The 15,871-nt window shown below is 41.0% G+C and overlaps 1 protein-coding gene across 1 annotated transcript in view; it reads right to left on the bottom strand.

The window, feature by feature from the left end:
• Positions 1-532: 532 nt before the first annotated feature.
• Positions 533-15,871, bottom strand: part of LOC118080056 (uncharacterized) — a 57,642-nt gene continuing 42,303 nt past the window's right edge. The window contains exons 10-11 of the mRNA XM_060271339.1: positions 9,707-9,824; positions 533-1,491 (exon numbers count right to left, since the gene is read on the bottom strand). Coding sequence (XP_060127322.1) covers positions 1,296-1,491; positions 9,707-9,824 — 314 coding nt within the window. The 3' untranslated portion in view covers positions 533-1,295. The remainder of the gene's footprint in view (positions 1,492-9,706; positions 9,825-15,871) is intronic.

The raw sequence follows: 15,871 nt of genomic DNA, 5'->3' as shown, positions 1-15,871 counted from the left end.
GATATACAACACTTTATGTTAAGAAAATATAAACTCGACATTTACAGCAGTAAAGGGCAATGGAAGGGCCACTGTACCCTGCAGATGGTCAGCTTTCCCCACCATTTCAAGAGCTATTGCCAGCCTACAGGTGCATCACAAGTAAGGATGCTTTGTTAATTCGACCTCATCCTCACTTCCTAGGCTGAAATCCGGACTAGAAATTAGTTTACCCCCCAGCTATCAGCCTTCCTAAATGTTTTGCTGTAGTTTTCAGCACACCTGCAAAAACCAGAGCTACACTTTAAAAGGTGTGTTTTGAGAGCTACTATGTTTTAAAATGTGAATTTAAAATGCAAACTTTGTGCAGCATTTTTTTAAAATGGGGTGCAGGTCAACACTGGGCAAGAAGACAGAAGACAGCACACAGTTCTTCCACTGCCTATCTCCGCATTGTGGTGTAAGGGAAAGCGTGCCACTGCTTACAAAATGTGGTCTGAGCATGAAGCACCACCAGAGCAAACAACAAATGACAATATCAAAAATTAATTAGATAAAGTGATTTTAATTTTGCAATGCAGAATGCAATCCCAACACCTGTTAGAGCAATTCCTGGAATCATTTCCATTTAAAGCTGGGGTGGGGGGGCTACAACACAAACCGACTAACATTGACTGTCAATCCTAGGTTTTCTTTCTCAAGACAAAATTCTGCTGCAAGAATAACTTAGCATTTCAAGCATTTCTCTTTCCCCGCCCTGTGCAATTCCCCCCCCCCTATATTTGACATTGCAGCTGCAGTAGAAGTATCAACAAATTTTCTTGATTAATTGAAGCAGTAATTTAGCAAAGATTCAAACACAACATTCAAGCTGGCAACAGGATGTCTTCTCTGCTGGCTAAAATATAGGATCCTGCTTTATTTTAATTTTTTTAAGTACAAAATTATTTGCATAGTGGCAATCTGTTTACTCCACTGAACTGAATGTGGGAAAATCTCTCTCTCTCTCTCTCTCTCTCTCTCTCTCTCTCTGTGTGTGTGTGTGTGTGTGTGCATTCAGTCTAGGGCATATTTTTTTAAAATAAGCAAACCTCCACATGCTGACTTTTGTTAAGACAAGAGCTGCTGTAGATTGGGTCTAAAATAGCAGTTTGGAAATTAAAAGCTGTATTTTTGGAAGGAAGGAATTAATCGACAACGTGGGGAGAGAATCCGAACACTCATAACTCGTGCAGAACTGCAATGTGACCAGGGGAGTCTTTCCTGTGTGCCTGTCATTCCTCCGCATGCATTGAAAGAGCATTTCCATCCCTTTTCTACCATAAGCTTTGCCCTCCTTCAATGACTAAGTTGTGGCCAGTCATATAATCTGAAGCTTCAGATGCCAAGTATACTACGGCAGCTTGCAAGTCTGTCACTCGAGCCAGCCTTCCGGCGGGGATGTCCCTGAGCCAGCACTGCACAAGAGGTTTCAGCTCCTCAGAATGGATGAGCGGTGTTTCAACAATCCCCCTGTATAAACATATAAGACACAAACCGGCTTGTTATGGCTTCTTTCTCTCTTTCTTTCTCTCTTTCTTTCGTTCATTCGTTCTTTTGCGGCACAAAATTGTAACAATACAAAAATAGCCCTGGAGGTACTTTTCAAACGAAGGATGCGAAAGATTCCAAACTTCCCTGGCTAAAAGCCACCAGAAACTTCAAACATGATTCCCGTTAAATGTCTTTCTAACATAGTTTTTATGTATCATCATTGTGTCCTTCATTTATTTCCACATTAGCGATACATTATTTAGCATAACGTCCCAATTGAAAGATTTGCCTCACAAACAATCACATCATCTAAATTGAAAGTGACTGGCGAGCGTTTACCTACAAATAGATTTTTTTGGAACTGGACATAGCAATTATTCTATTCATTAGGAGACACTGCGAAAGGGGAGTTTGCAATATGTTCAGCAAATGCTGGGGGTTCACATGCTATCATTAGAATAAAAGTTCGTGTTCACTAGGACTTTTCCCGAGAATAAATTGTCAGTTAGGAAAAAGCTTGAAGGAATTGGCTCTTAATGTCTTCCAGTTTAGACACCTTCTCTGCAATATGACAGAGAATTTATCACGAAATGTTTGCAAAAAGATATATATATATGCCAAAAAAAATCCACAGCACTCCATAAACATTTGGTGGGTGTTTAGGGCTTTAACAATAACTGATTTGTCACCCTCCTCCTTAACAACATATTTGTATTTTGAGAAATGTTATAATTCTCTCCCCCCCCAGTCCCTGTATAAATATATTTACATAGCTGGGCCTAACAAGAAATTACATTTAACTTCTCAGAAATGACAATAACTAAAACCTGAGCTGCCAATTCCACTTCATTAGTGTGGTAGAAATGCATTCCAAATGTTAATAAAAATTCCAACATGCTGATAAATTAGTGCTTCTAAGGAACATGTGACACCTTGGTTAACATATTCAACCTCAATTATATTTCTCTTCAGCACCCTGTTATCTGGAACCTTTGCTGGCAATCAGAGGTGCTGTTTTTCAGCGGCCAATTTTCTAGATAATGTAGCTTATCAACACTGTGGGTAAACTTGCCAATGAAATCAGACTGCACTGAACCACACACGCGCTAATTGCATCTCTTTTTTATGCATATTTACAGACTGTCACTTCAAAGAAATCAGTGGCCCATTGAGGCAGCCAGTTAGCTGGAAGAATTGCCTCTTGCAAATGAAAATTAGCAAACAAGCTAGTGATAAATATGAAATGAACAAAGTCTCGAAATGCCGTTTTGTTCTCAAACTTCATCCTCATCCCAATTTATCCTTCCAAAGAAACCGGGTTTAGAAACATTGAATTCTGGGAATGAGAAACCCCCGCCTTGTACTTTTGTTTTAAAAGAAACTCTTACGATATTGTTTAATGGATGTGGTTCAGACTTTGCTCTCTTTTTCATAGACATGTTTTAAAATGTTTTAATTTTTTTGCTTAACCGGGGCACTCTTCCACAACCCTACTTTCTTTTCAGTCTGAAACTGACAATAAACAGGATAGCTATTCAGAAATAATACCACACAAGGGCAACACGATTGACCTCTGGCACTATCCTGCATTCCAAAGTAATATTATAATCACAATATTATTTTCCCTAAGTAGTTCCCTATCCCAGTCTTCTCAACCCCTTGACTCTAGCACATGTTTTCTACGAAAACAATTTGATTTTTCAGTTGCAAAAGAATATCAACAGGCTTATCATTTGCTGTTACTCAACATCATTTTCTCCCATATATATTAGACACATGCACACACACACACACACACATATATATATGAAACAATACAAGGCTTGGGTCACGCTGATAATAATGGCAATAACAATAATAATAATTACCAGAATGTGCTAGGTTCTCTAGGGGTAGTGACGGATGATCGAAAGAAGGCCAGCCCTATTATTTTATTTTACTTTTAGTAGACATTTGGAGACTGCAAAAAAACCCAGCAACATCAATCCCATTTTTTCAAGCATTTCCTGTGAGGCTCTGATTATAATTCAGTGCCAGTTTTATTTGCAAATGTTAGCAGGGTGTGGCCTTAGGCTTCATGCTACATCATTTTATTTTCTACTCATTAGAAACTAGATAAACAGTCTGGCTTTGATCATTTAAACCAGATCCAAGCAGCATCTCTTTCTACATGGATTGCGTAGCAAATAGATAGATCTCTTAGTTTGTTTACCTTTTCACCAAACAAAAGGGTTTTTTTTAAAAAAGGGGGGGGGAGAATGGGCTTATTCAAATGAGGAATATCCACAAAGAGATATTTGGTGGGGTGTATATGTGTGCAGTGATTAAAACTCTGGAATCAAGGGGACGAGCTCCTATTAATTCTGCTGAGTATGGCTCTGAATGTCTACCTGAAAGGCCAATGGCACAGTCATCTCTGACAAGCCTGTCAACCCAGCAGTGTGTATAGTGGGGAGAAGGGGAGAGCAAGCTTAGCTTCTCCCCACAACAAACAATCCTGAGCGGGAGGTTTCTGCAGTAATATCTTTGCAGTTCTCATTGATTCTCCACCAGGGAACAAAATAGGATGAAGTAGGACTGCTTGAATGAAACTTTCCACCTCTCTCCATTTAATAGGCTAAAAGGATCGTCAAACCTGTCCATTATAGTCCTCTAAATTTCTCCTTTTCCAATCTTAAATTCAGTTCTCCACATTTCCACAAGGTTTTGTTTTTAAAAAAATCCTCATGGACGTTCATCAGCATTTTAGTGTGAATTATTCCCAATAAACACATTTTTTGTATGCAGTTTTGACAAATGTACCCATTTTTGCAAGCAGTTATTCTTCTTATACTGCCTTTTAATACGTTGTTTTCACTGCTATATGCATTTTTAGAATAGAATAGAATATCTGTATTTATTGTTTGGTTGTCGAACTGCCTCACAAAATTCAGACAAGCATGAATTTTGAAGGATAGCTGTGTTTGGTTCACACATTGGTTCAAAATATGTGAATTAACTAATTTCTCAGTAAAATAAACACAAAATTTAATTTCATCCTTAGTAGCAGGACAACAACCAGCTTCCTCCTGAGCATATAGAAGTCCTGTAGATAGCACTGCAGCCAATGCCTCCAGGCAAATAAAACCCAGCAAAACTGAAATTTCTGAAGTTAATTATGATACTGTATTCATAAATTATAGAGCACGGTACTACATAGTGGAACTTAGGCCTTTCGTTTAATTATGCTGGCAGTGGGAGGAAATTGAACATTTTATTCTAAAGACAGCATAATTTAGGACGGTTCTTGTTTGTTAAAATAAGCAAACAACAACATAGTGGCTGTAAGCACACTTTTGGGTTCTTATACAAATATTAGATATGCCCCAGTATACTGCACATCTTCTGGGAGAGGCTCGATGCCAAGATGGGCAATTTAACGCTGGAGATGGAAAAACCCTTTTAGGCAAATGTGCGTTGGCTCTTAACCATTCTGAGCAGTGACAAGTGCCAAGGCGTTAATTCCCTGCCTCATCTGGAATGCAATGCTGTTGCATAACAATGGCTTATCACACTATCTAGGTTCCCTTCACGGGAGATGCGGAACTGACATTTTGCTGCTGACGGCAGCAGCGTGGGTTGATATAAGACTCAAGTAGCCCCCCAAACGATCCCACACTTTATGCCAGTGGATATGTTGGTCTTTGAGTGCCCTGTTTATCAGCTGCTCCCTCAGAATGGTTGCAAGAGTTCTTCTCCCAAAGTGTGTGCATTTGTGTGGATTCCATCTGTGTATAAGTTGATTTCTTTCAGATGAGTTATTAATTTGAATGATTTAAGTACACTTCAATTACTCAGGAAGTGTTTAATCAGTAAAAACCCACTTAACTGGGACATCTCCCAAGAAACTACATATAAGCCCAGAGATATTTAAGAGCAACTGCTGTTGCTTAATGGGGATGGTAATGCTGGTTAATTGGGATGCCTTTAAGTGATAGGGCTGTGCTCGGTTCTTCCCTCTGGTGCCAATTCCTCTCAGACCAGGAATGGGAGACCTGTATCCCTCCAGATGTTGTTGGACTACCACGGCCATCATACCTGACCACTTGCCATGCTGATGGGAGTTGGAGTCGAAACTAACATCTGGAGGGCCCCTGGCTCAAATTTTCTGGGTTTTGAAGCTAACTGCCAAGTGAAACAAAAACCGTACAATATCCTCTTTACGCCACACTCACCCACCCTTCTGGGGATCCTAGGAAACCCACATTCAAAGTGTTGGTGCTGACCTTTAAAGTCCTAAATGGCTTCGGCCCTGTATAACTGAAGGGATGTCTCCACCCTCATTTGAAAGCCCGGACACCGAGGTCCAGCTCCAAGGGCCTTCTGGCAGTGCTTTCATTGCAAGAAATGAGGTTACAGGTAGGGTTGCCAGACTCAATAGAGGACAGGACTTCTGTGCCTTTAATTGCCCTGCTCTCTTTTGTGTCTGGAAACCTTGAAGAGAAACCAGCAGACCCTTTGTTTAATTTCCAAGCAAAGGGTCTGCTGGTTTCTCTTTAAGGTTTCCAGACTCAAAAGAGAGCAGGGCAATTAAAGGTACAGAAGTCCTGTCCTCTATTGAGTCTGGCAACCCTACGGTAGTTACAGGGAACCAGACAAAGGCCTTCTCGGTAGTGGCACCCGCCCTGTGGAACGCCCTCCCATCCGATGTCAAACTGATCAGCAACTGCACAACTGACCATGTGCTTAAGCACTTTCCCAAGATATCTGAAGCAGCCCTGTATCATAGCTGCCAAGTTATCCCTTTTTTAAAGGGATTTTCCCTTATGCTGAATAGGCTTCCTCGCGAGAAAAGGGAAAACTTGGCAGCTATGCCCTGTATCAGGAAGTTTTTTATGTTTTGCTGTGCTTTTGATTATGTTGGAAGCTGCCCAGAGTGGCTGGGGCAAGCCAGTCAGATGGGTGGGGTATAAGTAATTAATTCTCCTCCTCATCACCCTGATCGTTTAGTTTGGGAGGCCCTATTGTTGTATAAGCGATCCCATGCTTTCCTCTTTATCAGCCTGTCCTATCTTCCCCCATCCCTGCACTATATCTACCACTAATTGTGTGCCATATATTAGGACATTTCTGTTGTTTTATGCATAACTGGAAACAAAACATAAATGCACAAGCAGATATGCATTAGTTAAGATATATGCATTAGCACTTTCACACTGCAATAATTCTGGCAATTAGATATTACTAAAGGAAGCCTTAGGCACCGACTCAGCTATAAATATGGATTCTCTTGTAAAAAATATAGTTCAGGAACGCATTTCCTTGTGGAGCTGGAGCCTGTATGCTTCTTGCTAAAACCCCGTAGAGCTTTAAAAAAATGTAACACATAGGGAACAGTGCATGCAGGGCTCACACATTCACTTAGATAATACAAAACTGTGAAACGTGTCAAAGCTTCTGCCAATATAGCTATTACAGCCAAGGTAAAAAAGCTAATCACTTCAAAGTGCTTGTTGTTGTCGTTTAGTCAGTTAGTCGTGTCCGACTCTTCGTGACCCCATAGACGCCAGGCACTCCTGTCTTGCACTGCCTCCCGGAATTTGGTCTGACACATGTTGGTAGCTTTGAGACTACTGTCCAACCATCTCGTCCTCTGTCGTCCCCTTCTCCTTGTGCCCTCCATCTTTCCCAACATCAGGGTCTTTTCCAGGGAGTCTTCTCTTCTCATGAGGTGGCCAAAGTATTCACGCCTCAGCTTCACGATCTGTCCTTCCAGTGAGCACTCAGGGCTGACTTCCTTCAGAATGGATAGGTTTGATCTTCTTGCAGTCCATGGAACTCTCAAGACTCTCCAGCACCATAACTCAAAAGCATCAATTCTTTGGCGATCACCCTTCTTTATAGCTTTAACTATACAGACCTTTGTCGGCAAGGTGATGTCTATGCTTTTTAAGATGCTGTCTAGGTTTGTCATTGCTTTTCTCCCAAGAAGCAGGCATCTTTTAATCTCATGACTGTGCAGTGATCATGGAGCCCAAGAAGGTTCCCTCAGAAGTCTTATCTTTAAAACCCTTTCTCTAGTTTAGGATTCTGCTGTTGAACACCTCATTTCAGTTGTTGTTTTTCCAAGTCACATGAAGGTGGCCATGTTGACCTATAATAAAATCCCCAAATTTGCAGATGTTTGGTCCTGGTTGATATTCTTTTTGTCTCCTAGTATCCGGATAATATTAGCACAGAGATGGAAAGAAGACACAGTGCCTACCAGAGAAGAATGGCAGATTAAGCTGGTGGGACTATGCAGAAATGGCAAAACTGACCGGAAGAATTAGGAATCAGGAAGATGAACATTTTAAAAAGGGGGGGAAATATATAATTTACCTTTAAAATCACTGCAAACTATTAAAATTATTAGTAGGATTGGAATGATGCTTGTAGTTAAATGTTAGACAATGGTTGTAATGGAGATTTAATACAATTGGATTAACAGAAAAGATGCAGGAGAAAAAATTAACATAAGGACCCACAAAGGGGAGCATAGCTGCCAAGTTTTCCCTTTTCTCACGAGGAAGCCTATTCAGCATAAGGGAAAATCCCTTTAAAAAAGGGATAACTTGGCAGCTATGAAGGGGAGGCAGGAAGTCAATGGGAATTTATGGGGGGGAAATTATTTGTTTGAAGGTTGTTTGTAAATTTGAAAATAAAATATTTTTTAAAAAAAGATATTCTTTCTGTCCCACTGCTATATGTTGAAGTAGGGGGTTGTATTGTAGCTCCTTGTGCTATTATTTGTATTCATATTGGCCACATTATTTGATCTTATAGTTTATTATGTTTCTGATACACTGTATTAGATGCTTTGAAGGCCTCTGAGAAGGGAAAGTGGCCCAAAACTATGCAGGCAAATCAATAAAAAAATTAAACAGGCCTTGTTTTGAAGTAGTACCAGGCAGAGGGCCTTCTCGGTAGTGGCGCCCACCCTGTGGAACACCCTCCCATCAGATGGCTACGCAGTGGAGCCACCAGCAAACCTCAGCCCTGTATGGGTATGCTGCTGCCCGGGCTCCTCCACTCGCGGAGCACGGCTGTCGGTGGAGGTGGCCCCCGCAGAGTGGAGCCTGGGGGCCTCCGTCCCCCGCTCCCTCATTGCTACGCCCCTGATCTGACGGGGATGTTGGGAGAATAAAAGGCGGACAGTGGATGCTGTCCTGTGGGGACAGTCCAAGGCTTTTTCCTGCCTCAGGCAAAGAAGAAGATGGCGCCCCTCCTACTCAAAAAATATCTAGAAGCCCACCAGAGTCACAGTTGAAATTTTACTTTACACCAGGCATCCCCGAACTGTGGCCCTCCAGATGTTTTGGCCTACAACTCCCATGATCCCTAGCTAGCAGGACCAGTGGTCGGGGAAGATGGGAATTGTAGTCCAAAACATCTGGAGGGCCGCAGTTTGGGGGTGCCTGCTTTACACTGATGACAAGACGATGTCCTCCAACATACTGGAGGGCTACAGGGCGAGCTTAGGGCACGTGGTGTGGCACACACAGCTCAGGCAACCAGTGTGGAAGAGAAATGGGCATACATGCACGCACACACACAAGCACACACAGTGTTGTATTTTTCCTTTTCAGAAATCCCCACCTTTATAAGCCTTCAAAAATTAGGTAAAATGCAATTTGATAATGAATATATTTCATAAAAAACAAAAAATTATACCGAGGTGTCCTGTAATTGCTACTGCTGAATGGAATTTCAATGATAGTAGTATAATGATATGCCTTCGAAAATGCCTGTATATTTGTCTGAGGTAAAAAGAAGGGGGAGGGGACTGGAAGGGGGGGGGAGTATTGTCTGTTAAGTGTCAAACACCTTTTTTTCACCACATAAGACTTGGACAGTAGCAAGGAAATAATTCACCTGGAAAAGAAATGTTAAAAACCACCCTTCACAAAATTAGAAAACCTGTTATCAAATGGCATAATCTTTTCAAAAATCCCAGAACATATACAGCAATAGAGATGACTTTTTGCTACGCTGTGCACTTGGCAATTGTGTTATGCTTGAGAGTATTCCCACCCCCTTATTTAAGGAACTGGAGTTTTGCTAGCTAACAACTTTGCTTTCTTATATTTCCTTAACTTGAGAACTTTACCACATTCATGCCACCTTATTTCCTCTTCCGCCCCCCCCCCAAAAAAAACCCCTACATTTTACTTACGGAGAAATGCAGTTCACTCTCACTCCTCTATCAATCCACTCCGTCCCCAACGTCTGAGTTAACTTTACAACCCCGGCTTTCGAAGCATTGTAAGCTAATTGCTTCTGTGGGTGAGGAACTGGGTGGTTGGGAAGGGAGAGACATAGAAATTTAGTTATTACTTCCTGACAGAGAAAGAGTAAATAAAAACTGAAACAGTTATTTGTAGAGGTTTGGCAAACAAGCAGGCATACATTGTATTATCCTGGCTTTTAGATCAACATAAGGAAAAGGGAACAACTGTGAACGGATCCCCGTAAGTACCTACATTTTAGTGTTACATATAGCAAACCTATATGCTATTTAAAACAAACTGCCACTGAGTTCAGTAAGACTTATTATTCCCATGTAAGTGTGTGTATCACATGCCAGCCTAAAACTTATTATACCTGCGGATGCTTATTAAAATTAAAACTCAACCTATAAAAAGGTACCTATATAAAACAAGCACAAAATTATAGAACATGGGTAGGCAAACTAAAGCCCGGGGGTGGTGGATCCGGCCCCATCACCTTCTAAATCCAGCCCACAGACGGTCCGGGAAGTCAGCATGTTTTTACATCGATAGAATGTGCCCTTTTATTTAAAATTACATCTCTGGGTTATTTGTGGGGCATAGGAATTCGTTCATTTTCTCTCTCGAAAATATAGTCCGCCCCCCCCCAAGGTATGAGGGACAGTGGACCGGCCCCCTGCTGAAAAGGTTTGCTGACCCCTGTTATAGAAGATCAGACATTTATCCAGATATTGGTACACTTCTGTCCTGGAACCGCCAATCTCTCAAAGCAACTTCACTGGTTAGATGCTTTGGATGTGGGGGGGGGGGGGAATGCACACATGTCACATGTCAGTCAGAAACTAAAATGATCGGCTTTGTTAATTATAACGTTCACGCTTACAAGCGACTTTGGTATATTCTCCTCCTCCTTGCCCCTTTCCTTAAGCTGATACACCTGCAAAAATACAGCTTATTTTTAGCAACCAAGCCATTTTAAAACAGAGTTTAGGCCCCACCAGGCAGAATCTATGAAAAATATTTTTTAAAAAACCTGAGAGGGTTTTTCATAATTTCATAATTAACATGAATTTGTTGACAAGGATGTGTTTTAGACCCATTTTTTTTAATGCACCTACAGAACTTTTCAAAGTGCAGAACGTCATTGTTATGTATTAGTGTACTGTATATAGTTTTCCCTCGGGTCCTGGACAGTTGTTTTAGGAGGGAACTTTAGGAGGGAACTTTGAATTATGTTTGATACATTGTTTGAGCCAGCCTCTATAAAAGCAGACCAGCTCGGCAATGCAGTTCAGTTCTGTTCTGGCTTCCGAATAAAGAGCTTCTTGAAGAATCGCTGTGTCGTCTACCCACTATTTAATAGTCATCCCACCCAGAAATACCCTTTTTAGTAATCTATTCTTCATCTGGGCTGTTTTTATTCCCTTCCCCTCAATTTTATTCTGCCGTTCATTCATTTGCTTCAGTATATCTTTGCTGACTTTTAGGGCTAAGCCCTTCCTTGCAAGGCAACTTAAATAAAACAGTCATAAAAATAATTAAGAACAGTGGCTTAAAACAGCAGTGTTTTGAATAATACACAGGTGAGCAACATACCATTGCAACTCAGCTAAAACAATTAAATCAGTTTCAGAATGACAAGTATTTTTGTTTAATTGTTATTTCGATAATTATTGGGGTGGGTACAATTCTGCCACAGGTCACAAGTCCGTGGAGTTTAACTATAATCTCTAACAGTGCTCAGCCAGATCCCAGCATCACTACATTCCCCAGAAGCTCCATATCAGGCCACGAAACACTCTGCAAATTTTCTTTTTCAGTTTGTCTTTTTTTAAATTACAGTAATAATAATAATAATAATATACTTAAATGGTTGGACGTGTGGTAAGATTTAGGATTTTTTATTTCTAAAAAGAATAACAAAATACAAAACAAAAAAAGCAAAACAAAAAAGCCCCACAAATCAACAGTTAAATTATTACTGCATGTCAGAGTGGTTTTCATTTAATTGGGAGCAGTCCTATAACAAAGTCAGGAGAATTTGACCAAATAAACTAACTTAGTAAAACAACAATTTAAAAGGCTGTAGCAGATTTATCCTTCCAATTCATGTATTTTGCTTGCTTGCCTGCCTGCTTTCTTGCCGGTTTCTTAAAATCAACATGGTGGAAAAGAACGTTTTTGCTGAATTGTACAAAAGCATGTAAAAACATACCACATCTTGAAATCACTTAAATAGACATAAGACTGTGATCCTAGCCAGCCGCTGCCTCCCTTTTTCCACTGCATAATAAAACTTGATTAATAACGATTTTTTAAAAAAAGAATCCCTTTGCTTTACAACAGAGAAATCATTTTTACAGACCCAACATATTTATTCAATAAGCTTTCATTACAAATATTTTCCCTCTTTTTGCTGTTGTTTGGTCTGGCATACCGGCAAGCAGCACTCCATGTGGGCTGGAGAAGAGGAGAGGAATCTAATTTCTTGATTAATTACTCTACTCAAGATCCAAGTTACATACAACTTTGGTAGTTAACCCCATCGCCCTTGCAAAAGTAGCACCTGCTGAAGTTTCCAAAAATGCCTGTTTATGATAAATTACTGCATGTTTGCTTAAAGGGGCCAAACACTTTTGCATCTTTCCCATCTGAGATTCTTTGTTTTCAGAAAACCAGAAACTTATTTATTTATTCAGCCAGTTCTCTGACCTCTAATTCTGAACAGACCTATCAGGTGGCTTCCTGCAGTGCTTATCATACATTTTATAGGAGAAACTTTTGGGACTTCTTCCTACTTCATCCCACCCTTGACAGCATAAAATGTGAACACCAGTTTGTTATAGGGATGGACAAATTTGTCAGTTTCCATTTCTCCCAGTTTCTCATGTTTTCAGTCTTAAGTTCTGTTCTCTTTTCCACATTTCTGCATCCCTTATTTGTTTGTTTGTTTTAAAATCCTCATTCAACAGCATTCTATGAATATACACATTTCTGTAGGTAATTTTGCCTGACATTTGTATAAGCAATCTCCCCTAATATAATGCATTCTATATGTTCTTTTCAGCAACATACACATTTTTTGCACACATTACTTGTCCGGAAAACCGCATCACAAAATTCAGAGACGTGCAAATTTCAAAGGACGGTTTTGTTTCCGTTTGCGCGTCGTTTTAGAAATTGCAAATTTGGGAGGTCTGCTCCTACACCACATCAATTATTATCAGTGATACAGTCAGGGTGGGGGGAAGCTATGAAAGGAAATCTCTCCTTGTTGAGTGAGATGATGTGCATGCTTCAAGCTGTGCAGTTTGCAGTACGAAACTGCAAATTGGGAAGAAGGACCATGCAGAAGGTCCTAAATCCTATCTCTAGTCGAAAGGATCAGATAGCAGGTAAAGCGAAAGAATTCTGCCTGGGTTCCTGGAGAACCACAGCTTGTCAGAGTGGTCAGTACTGCCATAGACAGTCAGTTAATCTGATCCGATCTAAGGCAGCCTACTTTGTGGGAAACAGCCATGCTTAAATCATTCTCACTACAGTATTTCTTATGCTTGTGCTGGGAGTGCCGTTGTTTATACAGTGGTACCTCGGGTTACAGACGCTTCAGGGTACAGACTCCGCTAACCCAGAAATAGTACCTCGGGTTAAGAACTTTGCTTCAGGATGAGAACAGAAATTGTGCGGCAGCAGCGGGAGGCCCCATTATCTAAAGTGGTACCTCAGGTTAAGAACGGACCTCCTGAACGAATTAAGTTCTTAACCCGAGGTACCACTGTATAGCCCAAATGGCATCGTGAACATAAAAGAATGAGATATCAGCAGACTTGGAGGAATCTTGAGGTTTTGGAGGTGGGAATACCCTAAAACATCCTAATGAGGATTGAATTCAGGGGTAGGACTTTCCAGAAATCTCAATGTTGTGGTGGCCTGCATGGATTCTTTTCCTAATTCTGATCTCACTGCTTGATCTCAGTTACAAGGGAGTTATTCCTCCCTGGGTCCTTTAAAAATACAAACATATCATATGCATTATTATGTGTATCATTATAAATATAATATTACACACATATTTCATACATATACCTCCCGGGTTTTCCTCAAGTAACCAGCACATAAGTAAATATATACAACAATGCCTATAAAAATACTTAAGGATTAATTCCTTAACGCTGCAGAAATATAATACCACATGTGGTTTGACTATTTCATACTTTTTATACTCTCTGCAGGTACCGATATTAAACAGTCTTAGATGCCATCTAGAAAACTTTTTTATTTGAAGAAGGCTGCCCAAATACATAATTTAGACTTGTATTGTAATGTATGCTATTTTATCTATGTATTACTGCTAATGGTTTTATGCATTTAGAGGGTTGTTTATGTTTTAATTAAACGTCTTACAAATCTTTCCTAATAAACAAATAAATAAGAGATGTAGTTTGCATATAATTCCCCATATAATGTGCCAGAGTGGGTGGGGCAACCCAGTCAGATGGGTGGGGTAAAAACATAATAATAATAATAATAATAATAATAATAATAATAATAATAATAATAATTAATAATAATAAGCCAGACTTCAAAAACAAAGAAAGAAACTGACAGTTTGCAGGTGGCTCAGACATAAGCAGGCACTCTGTGAAAGAGGCAAAGCTCACCAAATCCCATGTAAGGGCATAAAGCAAGCCAGTGCAGGTTAAGGCAATGTAAAGATACACCAGATATACGAAACCCTCTTCAGCAGTAGAGCGGCTGCTGCTCTACCTAAGCCTGGCAGAGGGAAAACAAGCCTTTAAAGCAGTGTTTGATGCTGGTCAAGGCCCCAGCCAGATTTGGCTCACCTGGGATGAGCACGTGATGCTGTCATAATTGCTGGCTGAGTTGGGGTTGGGGACAGTGCCGATTTTAGGTGTGATCTTGCCAGTTTGGGGTGAGATCTTCCCCCAAATCACACAAGACCTCGTGCACTCTGCAAGCTCCCGTGCGATGATGATGAGATCTTGCCCGAAATCAGCACCAATCCTAAGGCGGTGGGGCAGGCAGGGACTACCCACAGCATTGCCTCCTCAAGGGTTTCTGCTGCTTGAGGCATTGGCCTCACTATTCCAAATGGGTGGGCCGGCCCTGGATTTAAAACTGGCTGAGCCAGGGAACAGAAAATGAAGGGAATGAAAGGGAGAGGATGGAATCCTGACCTCTGCACTCCACATAGCAACACTTGTGGCACACTACATGTATTTTTGAGTAGTATTTTGTCGGGATTGATATCTGAGAACCCACTCTTGCAGAGATATGACATTCAGAACATAAAAATAAGCCTTGTTGGATCAGGCCAAATGCCAATCTAGTTCAGCATTCTGTTCTTTTATTAGCTAACTAGATCCCTATAGGTTGCCCCCAAGCACTGGCGGAGGAAGAGGACTGCAGGGGGAGCACACCGCCCCGGGCAGCGTGATCCCAGTGGGGTGCCATCGCAGCTGCCCCCCACCTGCGCTGGGTGCCATGCCCCCGCAGGCAGCGCGCTACGGCCCAGGGTGTGTGCCAGCCCCGTCTGCTCTCCGCCCCCCCCCCGGTGCCGGAGCATGAAGCCACTGCCCCCAAGCAGGACCCAAGGGCTTGAATTTATTGCAAACTTGAATTTTAAAAGTGCTGCTTGTTTTCCAGCTGAATAGTGAGCTCGTTTCCAGTGCTGATCTTTCCAGTGCTGCAAATTTAGGCAGAAACGTACTTTTAAATTAAACATTTCAGAGCAGAGTCTAAAAGAGATAAATGAATCACAGTGCTGAAAATGCCCTTCTTGTGCTTTTAATATTATTAGCAGGATCTCTAATCCAGTCATATTATGGCAACAATGATATCAGGAAATTGTTTCTGGAAATGATTTTTCAGCAGCAGTGGATTACTCTGAAGATGTCATTTCAGCTCAGAGGAGTGCCGCTTTGCCATTCTCGTGAAAAATAATGGTGTTTGAAAACATCTCTATATTACCCTAATCTGTTTTGCCGTCCCAGAATTCCTGATCTTGAAATAGCTGAAGGGGTGCTCGTATAGGAGATGGAGTACGCTTGCTCTCTTTTGCTCTAAATGACCAATGGGTGGAGGAGGCA

The sequence above is a fragment of the Zootoca vivipara genome, chromosome 2 (assembly GCF_963506605.1).
Source record: "Zootoca vivipara chromosome 2, rZooViv1.1, whole genome shotgun sequence".
NCBI lineage: Eukaryota > Metazoa > Chordata > Lepidosauria > Squamata > Lacertidae > Zootoca > Zootoca vivipara.
This window is presented reverse-complemented; position numbering and strand designations above follow the sequence as displayed.